At 43.4% G+C, this 25,790-nt stretch overlaps 1 protein-coding gene across 1 annotated transcript in view; it reads right to left on the bottom strand.

Annotated features, from left to right (window-relative positions):
- Positions 1–1,663: 1,663 nt before the first annotated feature.
- The window catches only part of ppm1g (protein phosphatase, Mg2+/Mn2+ dependent, 1G), a 51,885-nt gene continuing 27,758 nt past the window's right edge, over positions 1,664–25,790 (bottom strand). Inside the window, exons 6-10 of the mRNA XM_068045500.1 lie at positions 20,415–20,564; positions 19,259–19,493; positions 17,190–17,319; positions 12,797–12,899; positions 1,664–2,782 (exon numbers count right to left, since the gene is read on the bottom strand). Of these exons, the coding sequence (XP_067901601.1) occupies positions 2,600–2,782; positions 12,797–12,899; positions 17,190–17,319; positions 19,259–19,493; positions 20,415–20,564 (801 nt within the window). The 3' untranslated portion in view covers positions 1,664–2,599. The remainder of the gene's footprint in view (positions 2,783–12,796; positions 12,900–17,189; positions 17,320–19,258; positions 19,494–20,414; positions 20,565–25,790) is intronic.

Here is a 25,790-nt window from a genome sequence, read left to right as displayed (position 1 = left end):
AGCAACAGGGGAAGGGAAACATATAACAACCATATTGCAACAGCAGGATCAGTGTCATAACTTTTCCCCCAGAATCCAGGCAGTACTGGCTGATAACAGATGTCAAAGAAGGGATTAGAATATTGGTGACTGAAAACCAGGATTACTCTATTTAAACATCTTACATTCCAAAAATTCCAGAAAATCCCACACCTCTTAAAAAAATACCTAGCACTTTATGATGGCAAATGCTGGTTCAGAATTGTAAATGCATTCTTACTGATTTAGACTGAAATAACTGAGCTATGGCTTCATATCAGACCAGTGTTAATTAGAAAAAACTTGCATTTATCGATCACCTTACACAACCTTCAATGAAGTAGCTCCCAGTGCAGTCACTGTTGCAATGTAGACAAATATGTCAATCTATGCACAGTAAGATCCTACAAAGCACCAAGGCTCCTCAGACAGCACTTTCCAAACTGGCAACCTCTACCATCTAGGACAAGGGCAGCAGATGCATGGGAACATCACCTGCAGGTTCCCCTCCAAGCCAGACACTATCCTGACTTGGAACTTTATCGCCATTCCTTCACTGTCGCTGGGTCAAAATCCAGTATTTCTAACAGCACTGTGGGTATACCTATGCCACATGGACGGCTGCGATTCAAGGCGGCAGCTCACCACCACCTTCTCAAGGACAATAAGGGATAGGCAATAAATGCTGGCCTAGTCAGTGACACCCACATCCTATGAATTAATAAAAAAACTGTAATGAGATAATGTCCAGATACTTAAAATAAATGTTAGTTAAGGTTTAAATGTTGACCAGGCCCCCCCAGAAAACTCTTCTGTTCTTTTTCCAAATATCGCTGTGGGATCTTTTACCCAAAGATAGATCGGACTTTGACAAATTGGCCTGAACCCACAAGCTTTTAACAGAATGCTGACTCTCCACTGCAGTACTGAGGGAGCACTGAGCACAGTAGGGGCACACTCTGGACCCTGCATCTAACTGGACAGAACTGAGTCTGTGTAGAGATAATTTATAAAGCACCAAAATCATTATACCATAACCAATTTATCAATCACAAAGCTTTACTTGGATGAAAGGATATTTGCATGAAAAATGTTGTCAATAGTTTGCTGCAATATTACAATTAATTTATGGTGATATTAGATTTCCTTTTTAAACAAAAGGGCATGTCAGTGTTCAACTAGGTCGGGCCTGCTGATTGCTACTGGCAGAACTGCTCCACAAAAAATGGTCAAACTGGTAGTGATGGCAAATAGCTATGTCAGTCCATGCCTTAGCCTTTCCTCCTTGGTTAGGCAGCCAACTTGAACAAGATGAGGCAAGGATGCGAATCCATGGCCTTTTAGTTGAGACACAAATGATTCCCTATCTGAGTTTTCACATGGCCTTTTTTAAAAGAGTGAAATATTAGTTCACTTGCAAATTAGACTTTAAAATGCATCCCAGTACAAAACCCAGTGCGGGGGGGGGGGGGGGGGGGGGGGCAGGGGGAATAAACCTATATTAACAAGGTAGCCATTATTTACATATGATAATTAGTGAGTACACAATCTAGAAACTGAATGCAAAACTTTACCACAATTCTCAAAGGTATTCTTTGTTTATACGATACAGCAAGCGCAACAAAAAAACAGGCTTTTAAAAAAATTAAAAATTGATTTCTTTTAATATATAAAAGTGGTTGAAATTTCCTCTCCGATGTAGCGCTCATGGGGCAGTGCAGCTTTACGACTTCATATCTTTTTGATATCTATGATGACGCCATTAATTTTGAGTGAATGTAGTTTACAAAGGAAGTGAAAAGAAAGCTGAAATCCCTTTGAAGTCCAACATTGCCTTTATGTTTACAAATTCATATACCTCCAAAATTTTAATGTTCTCCTGATTTTTGTTTTTAAAAATTGAAACATTGAAAAAAATTTCAAAGCCCCCAAATATTTTCCCACCTCATCCCAACACAAAAGGATCGCTAGCATAAAACAGCGACTATGATCACATTGTGACAGCATTTCCATCTTCAAGCATAGACAAATGGCATTCAGTTAAACAGCTCACTTTTGAAACAAACTCAGTGTGGATGCATATTCAACCCCCTCCCCCCAATCAACTCCTTTTATTAAAAAATTCTTTTTTTAAAAAAAGGAGTCCTCATTTCTGATTCCTGTAATGTTTAAGTATCATCCAGTTTCGTTTCTGAAGCATTGTGATTCTTTGTGGAGTGAATCAAAGCAATTCCTGTATCAAAAACCCCATGAAAAAAAGGAATGGAGATTTCCAGACGCCAAAAGACCCCCACAATGAAAAACTCAATAAACAGCCACATTATTTTTTTTTTGTCTCCAACAGCTGGTGTGCTACAATGTAGGGTTCCTGGACTGACTGCTGCTAAAGGGTGTGTGCTTCAGACACACAGTAACCTACAGTGGCAAACTAAGGCTACATTGTACAATACTCCAGATTTATTTTTATACAATTTCCAGCAATCTCTTGCCTTTTTTAAAAAAAGATTTCAAGTTCTTTAATTATACAATGACGTTGGGTCCCAGCAGATTCCCAACCCCCCACTTCCTGGGGTGCGCCATGTTATTCATTTTTTGCCTTCTTCCCATTTTCTTTCTCGTCATCTGTCGAGTTGGGACGTTTTCGCTTGCTGCAGTCAGCCTGGATTTTCACGGGCCGTGGTTTAAAAGTGATGATAATACAAGTCATGTTGTCGCATCCAGTACCATCTCCTGATGTGTCAGGTGCCAAACACTGATCCAGGAGCTACAAATACAGAAAAGTAACAGGCTAGTGTATGAAGCCAGTGCACACAAAACTAAAGCCGACAGTTAAGGATCCCATGCAGAGTTCAAAATTCGAATTGCCTCTTTAGCCACTGTATGCTCATGTTTGTTTCATTTTGCCTGCATGCTAATGCTCATTTGAATGAGGTGATATCATTAAAATTCTTTGAAGGCTTGACAGAATTGATGCGGAGTGGCTGTTTCTCCTGGTTGGAGAGCCTAGATCTCAAGGTCATAGTCTCAGGATAAGGGGTTGAGCATTGATTGGGCTGAGGAGAAATTTCTTCACTCAGAAGATCGTGCATCTTTGGAATTCTCGACCCAGAGGGCTGTGGAATGCTCAACTGTTCAGTATATTCAAGACTGATAGTGATAGAATTTAGGACACTTAGGGAATCAAAGGATATGGAGATAAGGTAGGAAGGTGGAGTGGAGGTAAAAGATTGGCCGTGACCTTATTGAAGGCAGAGTAAGCTCGAGGGGCTGTATGCCCTACTCCTGCTCCTATTTATGTCCTAGTTTCAAGAAAGTTAAAAACAGCAGTCAGGAGGAAGCTAAATTATCCAAATGCTCAACATTCTATAAAATCTAATATCCACCCTGACATAGAATATACAGCACAGGCACAGACTATTAGGCCCAAATGATCTATCCTGGTGTTTAATGATCCACATGAGCCTCCTCCCAGCCTATGTCATCTAACCCTAACAAATCCTTCTATTCCTTTCTCTCTCTCTCTCATGTGTATCCAGCTTTCCCTTAAACACATCCATGCTATTCAGCTCACTACACCTCGTGACAACAGGTTCCACATTCTAGCCATTTTCTGTGTAAAGAAGTTCCTGCTGAATTTCTTGCTGGATTTATTAGCGACCATCTTATATTATTGGCTTGTAGGTTTGAATATGAGCTCCTAACGTCAACGTACATCATCTTGTTAACTCAGAGGATTTCACTCCCCTAATATCGAATTAGTCATAGTCATACAGCAGAAAGGGAAAAAGGTTTCTTCCTATCTAACCTGTCAATGCCCCTCATAATTTTGTATACCTCAATCAGGTCCCTCCTCAGCCTTCTCTGCTCTAAGGAAAACAACCCAAGCCTTCTTCAGAGCTGAAATGCTCCAGCCCAGGCAACATCCTGGTGAATCTCCTCTGCACCCTCTCCAGTGCAATCATATCCTTCCTATAGTGTGGCGACCAGAAATGTACACAGTACTCCAGCTGTGGCCTTCCTAGCGTTTTATACAGCTTCATCATAACCTCCCTGCTCTTGTATTCTATGCCTATGCTCGGCGAATAAAGGCAAGTATCCCATATGCCTTCCAAACCACCTTATCTACCTGTGCTGCTGCCTTCAGTGATCTATGGACAAGTACACCAAGGTCGCTCTGACCCTCTGTACTTCCTAGGGACCTACCATCCATTGTATATTCCCTTGCATTGTTTGTCCTCCCAAAATGCATCACTTCACACTTCTCAGGATTAAATTCCATTTGCCACTGCTCTGCCCATCTTACCAGCCCATCTATATCGTCCTGTAATTTAAGGCTTTCCTCCTCACTATTTACAACACCACCAATTTTCATGCCATCTGTGAACTTACTGATCATACCTCCTATATTCACATCTAAATCATTAATGTACACTACAAACAGCAAGGGTCCCAGCACCAATCCCTGCAGTACACCACTGGTCACAGGCTTCCAATCGCAAAAACAACCCTCCACCGTCACCCTCCTGCCACTAAGCCAATTTTGGATCCAATTTGCCAAATTGCCCTGGATTCCGCAGCTCTTAGCTTCTTGACCAATCTTCCATGCGGGACCTTATCAAAAGCCTTACTGAAATCCATGTCAATAACATCAACTGCTTTATTCCCATCTACACACCTAGTCAACTCCTCAAAAAATTCAATCAAACTTGTTAGACATGATCTCCCCCAGACAAAGCCATGCTGACTATCCCTGATTAATCCCTGCTTCTCCAAGTGGAGACTAATCTTTTCCCTCAATGTTTTCCGATAGTTTCCCTACCACTGATGTTAGACTCACAGGCCTGTAATTACCCGGTTTATCCCTACTACCTTTCTTGAATAATGGTACCACATTCGCTGTCCTCCAGTCCTCTGGCACCTCTCCTGTGGCCAGAGAGGATAGAAAAATTTGTGTTAGAGCCCCTGCAATCTCCTCCCTTGCCTCACATAGCAGCCTGGGATACATCTCATCTGGGTCCCTGGGGATTTATCCACTTTTAAGCCTGATAAAACCTCCACCCTTTCAATGCTAATTTGTTGAAGTATATCACAATCCCCCTCCCTGATCTCTACACCGACATTGCCCTTCTCCATAGTGAACACAGATGAAAAGCAATCATTTAAAACCTGAACTACGTCCTCCGGCTCCACACGCAGATTGCCACTTTGGTCCCTAATGGGCCCTACTCTTTCCCTGGTTATCCTCTTGCCCTCAATATACTTATAAAACGGCTTGGGATTTTCCTTTATCTTGCCCGCCAGTGTTTTTTCAAGTCCCCTCTTCGCTCTCCTAATTACTTTAAGTACCCCCTTACACCTTTTATACTCCTCTAGGGCCTCCTCTGTTTTCAGCCCTCTGAATCTGCCATAAGCCTCCTTTTTTCCCCCCTTATCCAATCCTCTATATCCCTTGACATCCAGGGTTCCCTGGACATATTGGTCCTACCCTTCACCTTTACAGGAACATGTTGGCCCTGAACACACACTATTTCCTTTTTGAATGACTCCCACTGGTCTGATGCAGATTTCTCTACAAGTAGCTGCTCCCAGTCCACTTTGGCCAGACCCTGTTTTATCACATTGAAATTGGCCTTCCCCCAATTAGTACCTTTATTTCCGGCCCATCTTTGTCCTTTTCCATAACTACCTTAAATCTTAGAGTTATGGTCACTATCCCCAAAATGCTCCCCCACTGACACTTCTACCACTTGTCCGGCTTCATTCCCTAAGATTAGGTCCAGTACTGCCCCTTCTATTGTAGGACTTTCTAAGTGCTGGCTCAAAAAGCTCTCCTGAATGCATTTTAAGAATTCCACCCCCTTTAAGCCTTTTGCACGAAGACTATCCCAGTTAATTGTAGAGAAGTCTGCATCAGACCAGTGGGAGTCATTCAAAAAGGAAATAGGGAGTTCCCAGGGGAAGTTGAAATCCCCTATTACTACCCTATTATTTTTACACCTCTGAGATTTGCCTACATATCTGCTCCTCTATCTCTCCCTGGAGGCCTGTAGTACACTCCCAGCAAAGTGATTGCCCCCTTTTTGTTTTTAAGTTCTACCCATATGGTCTAATTTGAGGAAACTTAAGCATAGAAACATAGAAAATAGGAGCAGGAGAAGGCCATTCGGCCCTTCGAGCCTGCTCCGCCATTCATCATCATGGCTGATCATCCAACTCAGTAACCTGTTCCCGCTTTCTCCCCATACCCTTTGATCCCTTTAGACACAAGAGCTATAGATATAATCCCTCCTAACCGCAGTAATTGACTCCTTGATCAATAGTGCAATGCCACCCACCTCTTTTACACCCCACCCCCATCACGCCTGAAGATTCTATACCTTGGAATATTGAGCGGCCAGTCCTGCTCTTCCCTCAACCCTGTCTCTGAGATAGCAATATCATATTCCCATGTGTTAATCACCCTCAATTCATCTGCCTTACTTGTAAGACTCCTTGCGTTAAAATAGATGCAATCCAGCTTTGCATTATTCGCTTGTGTCTTAACAGATTTATATTTGCTCTACCTTCCAGACTGACTTAGTTTCTCTTCTATATTTGGCTATGCATCACCCCCTACTGTACCTCCACTCTGTATCCCATCCACCTGCCAAATTAGTTTAACCACCATCCCACGCCCCCCAATAGCACTTGCAAACCTCCCTGCAAGGATGTTGGTCCCATTATGGTTCAGGTGCAACCCGTCCGACTTGTACAAGTCCCATCTTCGCTAGAAATAGACCCAGTGAGCCAGGAAACTAAAGCCCTCCCTCCTCCACCATCTCTTCAGCCATGCATTCATCTGCTCTATCCTCCTATTCCTATACTCATTAGCACATGGCACTGGGAGTAATCCAGAGATTACAACCTTTGAGGTCCTGCTTTTTAATCTAATCCTTGTTGCAGGACCTCATCCCTCTTTCTACCTATGTCGTTGGTACCAATGTTAACCACAATCTCTGACTGCACCCTCTCCCTTCAGAATGTCCGGCAGCCACTCCCTGTCATCCTTGACCCAGGCACCAGGGAGGCAACATACCATCCTAGAGTCACATTTGCAGCCACAGAAACGCCTATCTGTACCCCTTACAATAGAATCCCCCATCACTATAGCTCTCCCAGTCTTTCTCCTCCCCTCCTGTGCAGCTGAGCTCCACGTGGTGCCACAGACAGCTTCTCAGGGAAATGCAGCAAGAGCCATCTCCAACAGGTGCAAAGCAGAAAATCCGTTAGAGAGGGAGACGGACCCAGGGGACCCTTGCACTACCTGCTTAGTTCTTCTACTCTGCCTGGCGGTCACACGTTCCCTTTCTACTGGAGCAGTCTTTACCTGCAGTGTGACCACCTCCATGTACGTGCTATCCACGATGATCTCAGCCTCGTGGATGCTCCACAGTGTCCCCAGCCGCTGTTCCAGATCCGAAATGTTGATTTCGAGTAGCTGCAGCTGAAGACACTTCCTGCACATAGAACATAGAACAGTACAGCACAGTACAGGCCCTTCGGCCCACGATGTTGTGCCGAACATTTAACCTACTCTAAGATCAAACTAACTACCTACCCTTCATTCTACTATCATCCATGTACCTATCCAAGAGTCGCTTAAATGCCCCTAATGTATCTGCTTCTACTACCACCACTGGCAGCGCATTCCACGCACCCACCACTCTCTGTGTAAAGAAGCTACCTCTGACATCTCCCCAAAACCTTCCTCCAATCACCTTAAAATTATGCCCCCTGGTGATAGCCCTTCCCACCCTGGGAAAAATTCTCTGAATATCCACTCTATCTATGCCTCTCATCATCTTGTACCCCTCTATCAAGTCACCTCTCATCCTTCTTCGCTCCAATGAGAAAAGCCCTAGCTCCCTCAATCTTGCTTCGTAGGACATGCCCTCCAGTCCAGGCAGCATCCTGGTAAATCTCCTCTGCACCCTCTCTAAAGCTTCCACATCCTTCCTATAATGAGGCGACCAGAACTGAACACAATATTCCAAGTGTGGTCTAACCAGGGCCTTATAGAGCTGCAGCATAACCTCGCGGCTGTTAAACTCAATCCCCCTGTTAATGAAAGCCAACACACCATACGCCTTCTTGACAACCCTATCAACTTGGGTGGCAACTTTGAGCGATCTATGGACATGGACCCCAAGATCCCTCTGTTCCTCCACACTACCAATAATCCTGTCTTTAAGCCTGTATTCCAGATTCAAATTCAACCTTCCAAAATAAATCACTTCACACTTTTCCAGGTTGAACTCCATCTGCCACTTCTCAGCCCAGCTCTGCATCCTGTCAATGTCCCGTTGCAACCTACAACAGCCTTCCACGCTATTCACAACTCCAGCAACCTTCGTGTCATCGGCAAACTTGCTAACCCAGCCTTCCACTTCCTCATCCCAGTCATTTATAAAAATCACAAAGAGCAGAGGTCCCAGAACAGATCCTTGTGGAACACCACTGGTCACCGAGCTCCATGCTGAATACTTTCCATCTACTACCACCCTCTGACTTCTATGGGCCAGCCAATTTTGTATCCAGACAGCCAACTTTCCCTGAATCTCATGCCTCCTTACTTTCTGAATGAGCCTACATGGGGAACCTTATCAAACGCCTTGCTAAAATCCATATACACCACATCCACTGCTCTTCCTTCATTAATGTGTTTTGTCACATCTTCTAAGAATTCAATAAGGCTTGTGAGGCATGACCTGCCCCTCACAAAGCCATGCTGACTGTCTCTCATCAAACCATGCTTTTCCAAATAATCATAAATCCTGTCTCTCAGAATCCTCTCCAATAATTTGCCCACTACCGACATAAGACTGACTGGTCTATAATTCCCAGGGTTATCCCTATTCCCTTTCTTGAACAAGGGAACATTTGCCACCCTCCAATCATCCGGTACTACTCCAGTGGACAGTGAAGACGCAAAGATCATCAGCAAAGGCGCAGCAATCTCTTCCCTCACTTCCCGTAATATCCTTGGGTATATCCCGTCTGGTCCCGGGGACTTATCTGTCCTCATATCATTCAAAATTTCCAGCACATACTCCCTCTTAACCTCAACCTGTTTGAGCATATCAGCCTGTTCCACGCTGTCCTCACAAACGACCAGGTCCCTCTCACTAGTGAATACTGAAGCAAAGTATTCATTTAGGACCTCCCCTACCTCCTCCGGCTCCAGGCACAAGTTCCCTCCACTATCCCTGATGGCCCTACCCTCACTCTGGCCATCCTCTTGTTCCTCACATAAGTGTAGAACACCTTGGGATTTTCCTTAATCCTACCTGCCAAGACTTTTTCATGTCCCCTTCTAGCTCTCCTAAGTCCATTCTTCAGTTCCTTCCTGGCTACCTTGTAACCCTCTAGAGCCCCGTCTGATCCTTGCTTCCTCAACCTTAAGTAAGCTTCCTTCTTCCTCTTGACTAGCTGTTCCACATCTCTTGTCATCCAAGGTTCCTTCACCCTACCATCCCTTCCCTGCCTCATCGGGACAAACCTATCCAGCAGTCGCAGCAAGTGCTCCCTAAACAACCTCCACATTTCTGTCGTGCATTTCCCTGAGAACATCTGTTCCCAATTTATGCTCCCCAGTTCCTGCCTAATAGCATTGTAATTCCCCCTCCCCCAATTAAATATTTTCCCATCCCGTCTGCTCTTGTCCCTCTCCATGACTATAGTAAAGGTCAGGGAGTTGTGATCACTATCACCGAAATGCTCTCCCACTGAGAGATCTGCCACCTGGCCTGGTTCGTTGCCAAGCACCAAGTCCAACATAGTCTCTCCTCTAGTCGGCCTATCTACATATTGAGTCAGGAAACCTTCCTGGACACACCTGACAAAAACTGCTCCATCCAAACTATTTGCACTAAGGAGGTTCCAATCAATATTAGGGAAGTTAAAGTCACCCATGACAACAACCCTGTTACTTCTGCACCTTTCCAAAATCTGCCTCCCAATCTGTTCCTCCATGTCTCTGTTGCTATTGGGGGGTCTATAGTAAACTCCCAACAAAGTGACTGCTCCTTTCCTGTTTCTGACTTCCACCTATAATGACTCAGTAGACAAACCCTCCTCGACGACCTCCCTTTCTGCAGCTGTGATACTATCCCTGATTAACAATGCCACTCCTCCACCTCTTTACCTCCCTCCCTATTCCTTTTGAAACATCTAAACCCCGGAACATCCAACATCCATTCCTGCCCGTGATATCCACGTCTCCGTAATGGCCACAACATCGTAGCTCCAAGTACTGATCCATGCTCTAAGTTCATCACCCTTATTCCTGACACTTCTTGCGTTAAAATAGACACACTTCAACCCATCATACTGGCTGCAACTTTGCCCTGTCAACTGTCTAACCTTCCTCACAGCCTCTCTGCACTCTGTATCTGCCTGTTCAAAAGCTACCCCATCCACTGATCCGTGGCTCCAGTTCCCATCCCCCTGCCAAACTAGTTTAAACCCTCCCGAAGAGCTCTAGCAAACCTCCCGCCCAGGATGTTGGTGCCCCTCCAGTTCAGATGCAACCCGTCCTTCTTGTACAGGTCCCACCTTCCCCAGAAGGTATCCCAATGATCCACATATCTGAATCCCTCCTACACCAGTTCTGTAGCCATGTGTTCAGCTGCACTCGCTCCCTGTTTCTAGCCTCACTAGCATGTGGCACCGGTAACAATCCTGAGATTACTACTCTGCTCGTCCTGCCTTTCAGCTTCCAACCTAACTCCCTATATTTGCTTTTCAGGTCCTGATCCCTTTTCCTAGCTAAGTCATTGGTACCGATATGTACCACGACCTCTGGCTGCTCCCCCTCCCCCTTAAGAATCCTATAGACGCGATCCGAGACATCCCTGACCCTGGCGGCAACGTACCATCCGGGAGTCTCGTTCGCGACCACAGAATCTCCTGTCTGTTCCTCTAACCATTAAATCTCCTATCACTATTGCTCTCCTGAGCCAGGCTCAGTGCCAGAGACCTGGCCACTGTGGCTTTCCTCTGGTAGGTGCCCCACCCCCCCCAACCGTATCCAAAACGGTATACGTATTATTGAGGGGAACGGCCACAGGGGATCCCTGCACTGTGCGCCTATTCCCTTTCCCTCCCCTGACGGCCACCCAGCTACCTTTATCCTGTAACTTAGGTGTCACTACTTCCCTATAACTACTCGCCATCACCCCCTCAGCATCCTGAATGATCCGAAGTTCCTCCAGCTCCAGTTCCCTAACGCGGTCTGCGAGGAGCTCGAGTTGGGAGCACTTCTCACAGGTGAAGTCAGCAGGGACACAAGTGGCGACCCTTACCTCCCACATCCTGCAAGAGGAGCATGCAACTGCCCTAGCTTCCATCCCCTCCGCACTAAATTGACAACAGAGATTTTAAAAAAAAAGGAAAACCTTACCTTACCAAACCCTGCACACAAGAGTCCTTTTTTTTTTGGTTAGAGGAGGAGGATGGGTGGGAGACACTACACTTGTAGTGTTTTGGGTTTAGCCACTGCCCAAATATATAGGTTTACTTACCCAGCAGTCCCCTGGTCCGCCGAAATAAAACGTAATTTATCTTAAGCTGAAACACACCTTCCCAGCTGATACCTCGCTCGCACTATCGCTGCTTCAGAAAAAGCTGCTGCAACAAAGGTAATTTATTTTAAACTGCCCAAATATATAGGTTTACTTACCCAGTAGTCCCCTGGTCCCCCGAAACAAAAGGTAATTTATCTTAAGCTGAAACTCACCTTCCCAGCTGGAAGTGTCCCTGACTTCCCACAGTCTTTCCTCGTAAAACAGCCTGCCCATTCCAGGTATTAGTCTAGTAAACCTTCTCTGTACTGCCTCTAACGCATTTACATCCTTATTATCCAGATCATCCTCGTTAGTGGAACATTTAAAGGCATCCTGAGACATTCATTAAGTGGAGATGTCCCTCCAGGGGGAAAACAGACACCACTTCAGAGCGCTTTTGGGTTTTAGACTTTGGACCTCATCAAAAACAAAGGGGATTGAGAGAACCATGTGACCGCCTGTCCATCTCTGAAAAAACAGAGTTTTGTTACACTGAAGAGACAAGCAGTAAGTCGATATGTGCAGCAGCAGAAGGCTGTGTGCTTTCCATTCTCTCGCTCTCTCTTTCCAGAAAGGATCAAGCTGAAAACCGCCTGTGACTGTGGACCCTCCAATCCTACAGACTGCTACAGCCAGAGACCAGAGCCAACTACAATTGTGCCTCCAAGAAAACCCTGAGCAAAGCAGGCAAACCACAAAGTGCACTTTGACCAGCCAAGGACATCAAGAACACAGCTTCAGCCGGAAGACCACCGAATTATCCACCCCACAGACTGTATATTTAAGTTCCACTTGTTCTGGACTCTAATCCAACCACCAAATCTATTTGTGTGTGAGAGATTGTCATGAGAATGTGTGTGTGAATGTGTGGCATATTTTTTTTAAAATTATTTTTAAATTCGGGTTAGAATGTTAAGTATAATAAACTTATCTCTTTCTTGTTTAAACTCAAGAAAACCTGTCTGATTGGTTTTCACTATCATAGTAAAGGTAAAACACTCATGGTGGTGGTAATGAAAAATGATTTTGAGCAGCCTGGACTAGAAGGATACTGTACTTTTGGAAAGTAGAATTGCAATTTCTATCTAGTTTTATTAAATCTAGGGACAGTAGGATTTTTCCTGGCTTGACTTGCCAAATGCCCCAGAGTCTTTCACGCCCACAGCAGCACCTACCTCTTCAGATATGGAAGACAGCAATCTCAGGTCTCCATTCTCATCTGGCTTGTTGATGCGTTCACTGATGAAATCTACTACTTCCTGGCTGCTCATTACATTCCTGAAAGGGAAGACAAATTACTGAAGTTTCAAGAACCATTTGTGGGTACACCTATGTAGTCTCTAAATACCAGAATTCCCCCCAAAACAAGTCAACAGTAACCATTGTTACAGTTACTGAGATCTTTACAATAAATCTGGGTATCTGGAATTTAAGTTCTAAGGGTAAGAGTTCAAAGTCATCAAGGTTTCATAAAATTAAATGGAGCAGTTTGTCCTTTCTCTGTTTTAATGGATTATATTGAGATCTGAGGTCTGCTTTCTGTTTCAACATGGGACATTAGAAGTCTTCAAAAAGGGAAAAGTGGAAGAAAATAATTTAGTCCTGTATGTTTAAGAAATTATGGAAAATTCTGACTTGAATCACTGACTTCAGTTCCACAGTACAGTAAACAATCAGCACAGTTACAGTATACAAAAACAGTATCTGCTGGTAAATTTGATTGTGAGAATCACACCAAGTCTATCATTACCTTATACCAACGTTAAAACCATCTCTAAAATTCTTCAATTTATTATTTGGTGCTCAAGAAACTTAAACTCTTCTAGTCTGGGAGCCGCGTGTCAGGTGCACTCCCAGACAATGCTCAACATTCCACACAGCTTTGCAAACATCCCCTTTTTCTGTGCCTAGTGGCGTCTCAACTCTAACTACCCTGGCTTCCAAATTCTGCTATAAAATATTAACAGACGAGTGAAAATCTGATCAACTAAACACTGCCAAGTTAAGCTGGTAGAGTACATAGTTTCAGCTGTTCATACAGCTAAAACATGGGGCAATTATTGCAAATTGGATCAGTAACACAAAAGCACTAACTGAAGAAACCGGACTTGCTTGTCAGGTAAACCAAAATACTTTTGTTTCACTGGCTCAGCAAAAACATTCAAGTCTCAAGTATAAACATGCCCTGGATCACCTGGTATGTCTTCTACTCATGGCAAACAATCTTAAGGTACTTTTTGAGCATTAAAAAATGCATCATGATAAATAATACAAGCGCAAATACAAAGACCCAAGAAGCTCTGCAAGAAGACCTGAAACCATCAGAATTTGGCTGTAATTTTAGAGTCTCATTCACTATTTTTGTTGTTGCATCCTTTCAGCTGTCAACACAATCTTAGCACAGGGGATCCCTGAGCTGTGTCCATATTGTAAGGGGTTCCCAGGAGTGGTGTTGGCAAGTCATTAGAAGGACTCCACGTACTACTTCAAAAAGTGAGAAGGAGCTTTCATGTCCACCTGAAGGAACAGTTGAGATTTAAGCTGTCACCTGATGAATGGCACCGCTGACAATGCAGCACATTCTGTATTGCACCAGAGTGTAGACCAAAATTACATGCTTAATTGCTAGGGTGTGACTGCAATCTACAGTCTTCCAACTCAGAAGTGTGCGATACCGACTAAGCTAAATTCAAATCTGACCATGAATAAAGTCACAGCTGATCATGATCTCATTCAATGTCCATTCAAGGACATTTTTCCAGTCGGGGTCATTGGACAGCAGTCAGAGGTAGGAACACTGGTGAATTTTTTGACCTGTTCCCTAGCTTAGTGGCGTTGAGCTAACTAACACAAACTCAGATCAACCAACTCAGTACAAGGAGGGATTAAATCATAGAGCTTAGGGCCTAGAAGATCTCATACTACACTGCATGGTGTCTAACCACCAGGTCATCAGGAACTACAATTTCAGTTTTTAGTCCCATCTATGCATCAGTTATAGCTATTGACATTAACTATTGGATCACTGCTTTCTGACATTAACAGTGAATGATTACATGGTCATTACTGCAAGTTTAGAAAAAATTAAAATGTCATGTACATACAAAAAAATTTGGATATTTGTTAAGTTTCTGCCAAATATACAGCATGTGAGACATCTGCTCAGTAATTTAGAGCTAGGCACAGTCCCATTACACACAATACAAAGAACTTAAAACACCCGCAAGGTTGAGGTAGTTTCTTATTTCAATCATTATTCAAGAATTAAAACATACAATTATGGTGAGGTGAAGAGTCCTAGAGAAAGGTATACCAGAGACTAGGATAGATACAACTGACGAATGAGGGAGCTTGAACAAAAGAGCGGGGTGGAGAGCTCAGAATGGGTTAAGTAGTCCATGGAGGGACTTAGACAGTGATAATTTTATTTTAAATTTAATATGTTGAGGAACGGGGATCCAGTGAATGTCAGTGAAGACGGGATGATGGATGGCGAGTTAGTGCAGGACAGGACTTGATTAGATTAGATTAGATTAGAGATACAGCACTAAAACAGGCCCTTCGGCCCACCGAGTCTGTGCCGACCATCAACCACCCATTTATACTAATCCTACACTAATCCCATATTCCTACCAAACATCCCCACCTGTCCCTCTATTTCCCTACCACCTACCTATACTAGTGACAATTTATAATGGCCAATTTACCTACCAACCTGCAAGTCTTTTGGCTTGTGGGAGGAAACCGGAGCACCCGGAGAAAACCCACGCAGACACAGGGAGAACTTGCAAACTCCACACAGACAGTACCCAGACAGTACTGAGTGACATGGGTCTGGACAAGTGGGAGTTTTCAAAGTGTGGAAGACAGGATGGCAGCAAGGACAGCAGAGTTAAGTCTCAAAATGAAAAGGTGCGAGTGAGTAAGGATTATAGAAGTTGACGTTAGGGTGAAGGCAGGCAATGTTACATAGGTAGAAGAGAGCAACTTTGATGATGAGATATAGATATTAAATCTTAACTTGTAATGATATAGCATCTTTACACAGTAAAATGTCCTAAGGTGCTTCATCGAGGCGTAAATCAAACAAATTGATTCCATACCAAACAAAATACTAAGGGAATGGAGTATAAAAATAAGCAAGTCTTGCTACAACTGTACAGGGTGTACAGAGACCACACCTAGAGCATACAATTTTGATCTCCCTATTTAAGGAAGGATACACTTGTATTTGAGGCAGTTCAGAGAAGGTTCACTAGGTTGATTCCTGGAGTGAAGGGTTTGTCTGATGAGCAAGGTGGGCTTATACTCATTGGACAGTAGAATGGGAGGTGATCTTATTGAAACATAAAAGATTCTGAGGGGGCTTGACAGGGTAGATGCTGAGAGGATGTTCCCTCTCATAGGAACATAGCAGCAGGAATAGGCCATTCAGCTCATTGAGCCTGCTCCACCATTCAATACGATCATAGCTGATCATCCACTTCAATGCCTTTTTCCCATACTATCCTCATATTCCCTTCATTTCCCCTCATGGGAGAATCTAGAACTAGGGAGCACAGTTTCAGAATAAGGGCCTCCCATTTAAGACCGTGATGAGGAGGAATTTCCTCTCTCTCATTAATCATTGAAATTCTCTACCTGCAAGAGCAATGGAGGCTGGGTCACTGAATATATTCGAGGCTGCGAGGGAGTCAAGGGTTATGGGGGGCAGGCAAGAAAGTGGAGTTGAGGCCACAAGCAGATCAGCCATGATCTTATTGAATGACGGAATAGGCTCAAGGGGCCTACTCCTGCTCCTATTTATGTTACGAGTTACCAAAAGCTTGATCAAGGTGGAGGGGTTTAGGGAGGGTCTTAAAAGGAGGAAATTCCAGAGTGTGAAGCCTAGGCAGGTAAAAGGAACAATTGCCAATGGTGGACAAAAAAAATGATAGTAAATGGGACGTTGCAGTATAGGAAATAGGTAAGAGTTCTGGATGAGCTGATGTTGGAGGAGGATTGAGGATGGCCCGGACAGTATTGGAATACATGAAGAAGGGGGGGTCACTGACCCGAAACGTTAACTCTGCTTCTCTTTTCACAGATGCTGCCAGACCTGCTGAGTGGTTCCAGCATTTCTTGTTTTTATATTGGAATACTTGAATTGTGTAGAAAATGGTATAAATCTGAGATTTTTAGCAAATGGGTTAAGGTAGGGAATGTTATAAAGGTAGAAATAAGCAGTCTTTGTGATGGACATGAGAGGGGAGTTCGAAGTTCTTCTCAGGATTCATTAGAATTGAGGTTGCCAACAGTCGATTCAATGTGAGATAGTGGTTGGGGAGGAGGATGGAATGGGTAGTGGACAACCAAATAACTATAGCTCCCCACGAGGTTGATTAAAACATAAAAACCCAAGTATAGATTGGGTTGTTAAAATACTCAAAAATAGAAAATGTTTCTAAAGATAAATATTTCAGTTCCATCTCTCTGTTATGCTTTGTTTCATCATTCCACCCCACCAGTCTCAACCAACAGGGGGATTTAGCACTTCATTAAACTCAAATCTAACAAACTAATACTTACCATATACCATCACAGGCAATCACCATGAAGTCATGGTCATCATTTAATGTCAACAACTTGAGATCAGGTAGTGCCGAGATCATCTGCTCCTCTGGAGGAAGATTCTTATTCCTCTTGTAGAAATGATCACCTGTAACAACAGTCGCAGCTCAGTGGTAGAAAACACTCTCATTTCTGTGGGATAACTTCATTCCAGTCATTACAGCACTGTACCTAGCAATATGCTGAAGTTCCTCAATTATTGTTCATATTGGAAGGGAGGATTTTCTAATAACCAGCAGCTTCACTAATTGCTAGCTGGAAATTAAGTCACCTACCAAGCCTTAATGAAATTTTAAACACTTAAATAAGCAGAGAATGCAACTCTTTACTGCATAACGCCCCAGGCAAGTAACCACAGAAGCACAGAAAGATTTACTGCACAGATAGAGGTCATTCCTCTGTACTGATAAAGTTGAAATGTGCTGGGCAGAAAACAAAAGGCGTTTTACTGAAATAGGGCAGTGTTCAACTGATACACCATTAGTGTGCTAACTTCGTACTGCCAAATCTTGGCAGCAAATATCAGAAAATAAGATAGTGGAATGTTACTTCAACAGGATGACTGCGCAGGAGCTCACGGAAAGAGATTTTTGATTTGATTTGGAGATAGAGCACTGAAACAGGCCCTTCGGCCCACCGAGTCTGTGCCGACCATTAACCACCTATTTATACTAATCCTACGCTAATCCCATATTCCTACCACATCCTCACCTGTTCCTATATTCCCCTACCACCTACCTATCCAAGGGGCAATTTATAATGGCCAATTTACCTATCAACCCTCAAGTCTTTGGCTTGTGGGAGGAAACCGGAGCACCTGGAGGAAACCCACGCAGACACAGGGAGAATTTGCAAACTCCACACAGGCAGCACCCAGAATTGAACCCGGGTCGCTGGAGCTGTGAGGCTGCGGTGCTAACCACTGCGCCACTGTGTCGCCCAAAAGATAAGTAGAGGAAAGTCGTTATTTGATCATTAGGTAACTATCAGTGCAGAGATAATACTGCAAATAAAACTCCACAGAACCGGAAAAGGGTGCAGGCAACTCTTCAGGTTATCAAGCCCGAAGGCACTGACAGAGGTTAATTAGTGTTATCAGCCACTAATGGTCATTAAAAAAATTTACAGTCATCTCTTGGATGAGGTTGCAAATTAGTGGTAAATTGTCTGCCCGTAATTGCAAAGATCAGATTATACCTGCCAAAATTCATTTCATGTAGTTCCTTGTAGATAGTAGCGAAGGAAGTCTTGTGCAATTAATTCTGGACTGATGTGCACTCACATCCCAGAGTTGGCAGCGCATGAACAGACCGCTTGGTCTAGTTCTCTTGGTTTTCTTTATAAAGAAATTCAGACATATAACAATTATGCTTTCCATAGTCAACATGACTCAGTTGGTAGCATCTCATCTCAGCTGTTAGCTTATTAACTTGGGCATGCAAAATGTTTAAAAACCATATGGAAGAGAACAAGTTTCAACCTGAAATTTTGGTGGGTGGGGGGGGGAAAATAAAACTATTAGAAAAGAATCATGAAATTTCAAGTTAAGCAGCTTGTTTTACTCGATTGAGCTTTGTTGTACTATTTATTATGGGAGATTTTAAAAACTCCTCCCACTTTAGTGACACATGTTCCCCGGCTGAGCACTTATTGGCCTCAACCAATACTACTTGTAGGTATGAAAGGTCAACTCTGCTCAATATACTATGAAAACTCTAATGTCCAGTGGCATCATGTCCCCCTGTCCTCCCTCAATCCGAGTTTTTAAAGTGGACTGAAAATGGTAGTGGTAGGTTTCTCAGCAGACAGCTAATAAAATTTCAATTTCAAAGTCTGTGACTTGACACAGAAACCTGACTGCTTCCTAGACACTAAGGTGATACAGAGGTCAAGAAACGCATATGGGGAAGTTGTAAACTTGCAATTTAAGAGAGGTTCTGAAAGCATTCTATAGCAAGTCATCAATACTTCTGGTTCAGTATATAGCTCGGAGTAACAATTCTTTTGGGAGAAACAAAAATGATTACCTATTGCTCGAGAGAGGTTTAGCCCTCCGTTGACTCTCCCGTCCAAAGTAACTTTTCCACCAGCATTTTTGATCCTGGCCAGTTCCACTTCATCTTCTGGTTTGTGGTCATAGGACATGTCAATCGCCTTGCCACTCTCCGAAACAACACATCGAGAGTCTCCAGCATTGGCCACTATCAGCTGCTTCCCACGTATCAGTGCCACAACAGCTGTTGTACCACTATCAGAGCCAGGCTAGGAATCAAAAACACTTCAACAATCAATGCTTTCAACTGCCATTGTACAGTAAAACCTGAAGCAAGTGGCACTTATGTTCTCTTAATATGGGATCTGGCGGAAATTGTAGGATTGTGTACAATAGCTAACAGCTTGGCATAGGTAAAGGACATTTCGGAATACCCTCTACATTCCAGCTAGAATGAACTATATGTGATGCAACATTGCCACACACTGGTGCCATAGCATGATGACAAAAGTATCACGAGAAAATAATCTCAATTGAAAGGTGACTTGCTCGGAACCTGATGTTACTCAGGAACTGTCCATCTAAGTGCATAAATATGAACCATTTTCAGTAGTTCTTTGGCTTTCAGCACTGAACACATGACAGCAGCTTCAGGGCTAAATGTGTATAAACTTGCTTGTACTTTGTCAATATTCAATAAAACAAGCTAATTTATCTTTGGCGGCTGAACCTTTATAAATTGGATTGACCTACTCAATTGATCGAACAGATGCGCAACTAGATGGATGTGCAGCTACTGGTTCGCGTTAGGTTTGGTATGGCTGCAATGCCTACGCGCACAAACCGCACCCCCTGCCATGCTAAAATAAATTGCTTAAACTCACTTCCAAGACTCTTGTATGAATAAGGACACTTTGGCCAAAGGCACCGAGGGCGGTAATGTATTTTAAGCAGTGTCCAGCAAGGACTCAATACATTCTAAAGTAGCAAGCTATAATCGACAAACAGCAACATATAAGTAACTAGTGGCAGGGGGTATGAAGAGTTTTCCTATTTTCTGATGTCATACCACAGCACAGAAAATAAAGTTGTATATTTATGTACATTTAAATGTTTGAAATCTCAGTTAAGTTCAGATTTGCACTTGGGAGAATAGTATATTCTCTTCCAGTTTGTAAGAACATGCCTACCTCCTCTTTACCATCCATTCCAGGCAACATAATATCGTCTTCCTCTTCTGCATCATCACTGTCATCTTGCTCTTCTTCTTCTTCTTCCTCCTCCTCCTCCCCCCCCTCTTCCTCCTCCTCACTGCTGTATTCCTCCTCTTCACTGCAATCCTGCCAATGCAAGATAAAGCAAGAGTCAAATAGCAACTCAAAGCTCTTGTAGACAGAGTAATATAATATATCGCTGCATTATTGGTAAATAACTCCTAATTATGGAAAATAAATACTTGTGTTTATATAGCACCTTTCATGACCACCAGACATCTCAAAGTGCTTTACAGCCAATGAAGTACCTTTCAATGGTCACTGTTACAACATTGGAAATGAGGCAGCCAATTTATGTGCAGCAAGCTCCCAGAAACAGCAATGTGCTAATGATTAGACCATCTGTTTTTATGATGTTTAGAGGGATAAATACTGGCCAGGACACCCGGGAGAACTCCCCTGCTCATCTTCAAAATAGTGCCATGGGATCTTTTACAACCACCTGAGGATAGGTGGAGCTTTGGTTCATCTGAAAGACAGTGCAGCACACTCTCAGTACTGCACAGGGTTGTCAGCCTTGCTTTTTGTGCTTAATTGCTGGAGTGGGGCTTGAACCCACCTTTTGACTCAGAGGCATGTGTGGTACCACCTGAGCAGTCGCCAGTCAAATATGGAATAGCCAGCTAACTGCAGAGCAAATCTTCCACTACTCATCCCCCACCATGGAACAGCATAGCTCAAACTGATTTAGTGTCATATACAGCATAGGAGGCGGCCATTCAGCGTATCGAGTCCATGCTGGCTCTCCGTGGAGCAATCCAGTCACATTACAACTTTGTTCAATAAAAGGATGTAAGGATATACCGAGCAAACGCAAGCCAGTCAGTAAAACGTCATTGGTGGGAAAGCTATCAGAAATGATTGTTAATTTTGTCCCGAACTGTCACTTGGACATAAGGTGGTTTAATTGAAGAAAGCCAGCATGGATTTCTTAAGGGCAAATCGGGTTTAACTAACTTGATTGAGTTTTCTGAGAGGTAACAGAGAGGGTTGATGAGGTATACATGAATAAAGTAAGTAGCACGAAATCCTGCTCGACTGAGTGCTGCGCGACGGAATGCTTAACTTGGGGATTTGGTAAGTGTGGGAATTTCAAGGGTTGATCTTGCTAAAATATAGTCAAGTTTGCGCTCAGCATTTAACTTAACTTTAACATTAAATTTTAGTTTCTTTCAATCTTAGTCAGTGGTAAACAAGCTGCCTGCTAGTGTCAGCTGCACAGTTATTTAGATAGCTAATTAAAACTAGTTCCCTCGTCAGCAAAGTCTGACTCAGGTCTCTGGAGTTCCAGCTAGTATAAATACTGGAGGTTTTCCTAATGCATGAAGTAAGTACATGATTTATTAAGTCTTGAAAGAATTTAAACTAGAGACAGTGTAAGGTTTTATTGTATTAATACTAGCACTTAAACAGTAAAAAGGGTTATTTATAGCATTTTGTTCTATTTCCCTTCCAATATAGGCATTAGGGGCGGCACAGTGGTTAGCACTGCAGCCTCACAGCTCCAGCGACCCGGGTTCAATTCCGGGTACTGCCTGTGTGGAGTTTGCAAGTTCTCCCTGTGACCGCGTGGGTTTCCTCCGGGTGCTCCCACATGCCAAAGACTTGCAGGTTGATAGGTAAATTGGCCATTATAAATTGCCCCTAGTATAGGTAGGTGGCAGGGAAATATAGGGACCGGTGGGGATGTGGTAGGAGTATGGGATTAGTGTAGGATTAGTATAAATGGGCGGTTGATGGTCGGCACAGAGTCGGTGGGCCGAAGGGCCTGTTTCAGTGCTGTATCTCTAAACTAAACTAAAGACAGAAATAAAGGAAAAATAGCTCTCAATAATGCCGCACATAATTCAAAATTTCCAGAAAATTTATAGAGGTTTGTACCTATTAGGCAACATGTAATATAAGCACAATATTGAAAGCCTTGGGACAGAAATTCCATTCCTGACACAGACAAGCTCCCGGCATATGGGATATACATGAAATATCATGAGTCTTCAGTCTAATCTCAATCTGCTGCTCTTACTCCATACACTTCCAATATTGAATTTTACAAGTAACTAATTCTCTTTAAAAGGGATATATGGACTCTGTTTCAATACTTTGTGGTCAACAATTCTGCAATCCAACCAATGTTAATTTACCCATCATCAATTAATGGAATGAATTGCATTCTTGACCTCATCATAACTCAGAACTCTATCAAGTCACCTTTAATTCCATCAGCTTAAATGAAATAAGCCCCAACTTCTCAAGTCACTCTTCAGAACTAATTCCACATCCCTACTATCAACTTTTCCTTTGGTTTTATACCCATTCCATAATGAACTGCACAAAACAACACAGTACTTCAAGTGCATCCTAATTAAGGTCTTCTACAATTTCAGAATTAGCCCAGTCTTCTGTATTCTACATCTTCCGATACAAATTCAAGGATTCTACTTGTCTCTATTTTTGGCCCTATCTACTTGTGCTGCTACCTTTAAAGTGACCCGTATATCCACATACCAAGATTATCCTGTTCTTCTATTCCACTCAATGGTTACCATTTAAGCTGCATGCCTTTCTCTATTCTTACATCCAAAACCTATTATTTCAATTCTTTTCTTTAAACTGGATCTGCCGCCAGGCTCCCTGCCCTGTCAACCTGTCCATCTATTTTCTGCAGTCTTCCACAATCCTTGCGGTAATTTTCACACACTCATTTGGTGCCATCAGCAAATGTCTTTTGTTTTCTCTATTACCAAGACTGATCACATTGCATAGCAGAGTGGCCCCAACAGACCCCTATGGAACACCGGCACATCTTTCCAATCCAATAAAATTCCTTTTATTGGTATCCTTCGCTTTCTGCCCTCCATCCTGCTCTCTATCCACATGGCCACAGTCCCTTCAGTCCAATACATTATTCTCCTTATCATAAGTCTTTTATGTGGGTACCTTATCAAATGTTTTTCTGAAAATCCACTGAAGATACATCAATTCATTAATTTTATCCAGCAGTTCCTTTTAAACAGTAGATAGATAAAAGGAAAGCATGCGTCCCCGTAGCGGTTTCTAAGGACCATAAAGTTGCAGTACCTCACCAAAGCATTCCAATCTCTGGGAATTGAGGTGATGTAAACCAGAACTTGATTTTTTTTGCACAAAGCAGTGCTAAAAATTCCATTAAAATCACAACAGGAAAAGATTCTACCAGCAAAAGACAAGGCTGAAACATTAGCAACCAGCTTCAGCCAGAAGTGCCGAATAGATGATCCATCTTGTCCTCCTCCTGAGGTCCCCAACATCACAGATGTCAGTCTTCAGCCAATTCGATTCACTCCACATGATATCAAGTAACGTCTGAAGGCACTGGATCACTGCAAAGGTTATGGACCCTGACAACATTCCGGTAATCGTACTGAAGACTTGTGCTCCTAGCCAAGTACAGCTACAACACTGGCATCTACCCAGCAATGTAGAAAATTGCTCATGTCAGTTACAGGCACAGAAAGCAGGAAAAATCCAATCCAGCCAACTACTGCTCCATCAGCCTCCTCTTGATTATCAGTAAAATGATGGAAGGTGGTGCTAACAGTGCTGTCAAGCGGCACTTACAGAGTAATAACCTGTTCACTAACACTCAGTTTGGGTTCTGCCAGAGCCACTTGGCTCCTGACCTCATTACAGCCTTGGTCCAAACATGGACAAAAGAGCTGAACACAAGAGGGGAAGTGAGAGTGACTGCCCTTGATATCAAGGCAGTGTTGACCGAGTATGACATTAAGCAGCCTGGCAAAACTGAAGTCAATGAGAATCAGGGGAAAACTCTCCACTGGTTGGAATCATACCTAGCACAAAGGAACAAGGTTGTGGTTGTTGGAGGCCAATCATCTCAGTCCCAGACCACCACTGAAAGAGCTCCTCAGGGTAGTGTCCTAGGCCCAAACATCTTCAGCTGCTTCATCAATGACCTTCCCTCCATCATAAGGTCAGAAGTGGGAATGTTTGCTGATGATTGCACAATATTCAATACCATTCGCAACTCCTCAGATACTAAAACAGTCAGTGTTCATGTGCAGCGAGACCTGGACAACATTCAGGCTTGGATTGATAAGTGACAAGAACCAAAAGTGCCAGGCAATGACTATCTCCAACAAGGAGGAATCCAACCATCTCTCCATAATATTCAATGGCATTACCATCACTAAATCCCCCACCATCAGCCTAGGGATTACCATTGACCAGAAACTGAACTGACCAGCCAGATAAATACTGTGGCTACAAAATCTGGTCAGAGACTGGCAATTATGAGGTGAGTGACTCACCTCCTGACTCACCAAAGCCCGTCCATCATCTACAAGGCACAAGTCAGGAGTGTGATGGAATACTCTCCATTTGCCTGGATAAGTGCAGCTCCAACACTCAAGAAGCTCGACACCATCCAGGAAAAAATAGTCCGTTTGATCGGCACTCCATCCACCAACTTAAACATTTACCCTCTCCACCACCAGCACACAGTGGCATCAGTGTACACCATCTACAAGATGCACTGCAGCAACTCACCAAGGCTCCTTCAACAGCATCTTCCAAACCCGTGACCTCTATCACCTAGAAGGACAAGGGCAGCAGAAGCATGGGAACACCACCACCTACAAGTTCCTCTCCAAGCCACACACCACCCTGACTTGGAACTATATCACCATTCCTTCACTGTCAATGGATCAAAATTTTGGAACTTCCTTCCTAACAGCACTGTGGGAGTACCTGCACTAGATGGACTGCAGCGGTTCAAGGCGGTGGCTAACCACAACCTTCTCTAGGGCCATTAGGGATGGGCAACAAATGCTGGCGTTGCCAGCGATGCCCACATCTCGTATGTCTCAACTCTGCTGTATAAGCCATGGAGATCTTCATACTTTCAATGTGATGTCTTTCTGGGCTCAGCCCACAAAAGGCATGCGCCTTCTTTGGAACAAGATTGATGTTTACAGCGAAATTCATAAATGGTGTTTGCTACCAGTCGTAAATAAAATACCAAATTAACCACAACAGATGTCCGAGAACTGTCCAAAATTGCTCCATATACTAATAATACTGAGATGCCCAATAATTTATGGGCAGATTAAAAAGACATACAAGTTTATTTATTTATTTAGAGATACAGCACTGAAACAGGCCCTTCGGCCCACCGAGTCTGTGCCGACCAACAACCACCCATTTATACTAACCCTACAGTAATCCCATATTCCCTACCACCTACCTATACTAGGGGCAATTTACCATGGCCAATTTACCTATCAACCTGCAAGT

Source organism: Heterodontus francisci, chromosome 13 (assembly GCF_036365525.1).
Source record: "Heterodontus francisci isolate sHetFra1 chromosome 13, sHetFra1.hap1, whole genome shotgun sequence".
In the NCBI taxonomy this organism is placed as follows: Eukaryota; Metazoa; Chordata; class Chondrichthyes; order Heterodontiformes; family Heterodontidae; genus Heterodontus; species Heterodontus francisci.
Note: the sequence above shows the minus strand (reverse complement) of the source record. Positions and strands in the feature narration are given on the sequence as shown.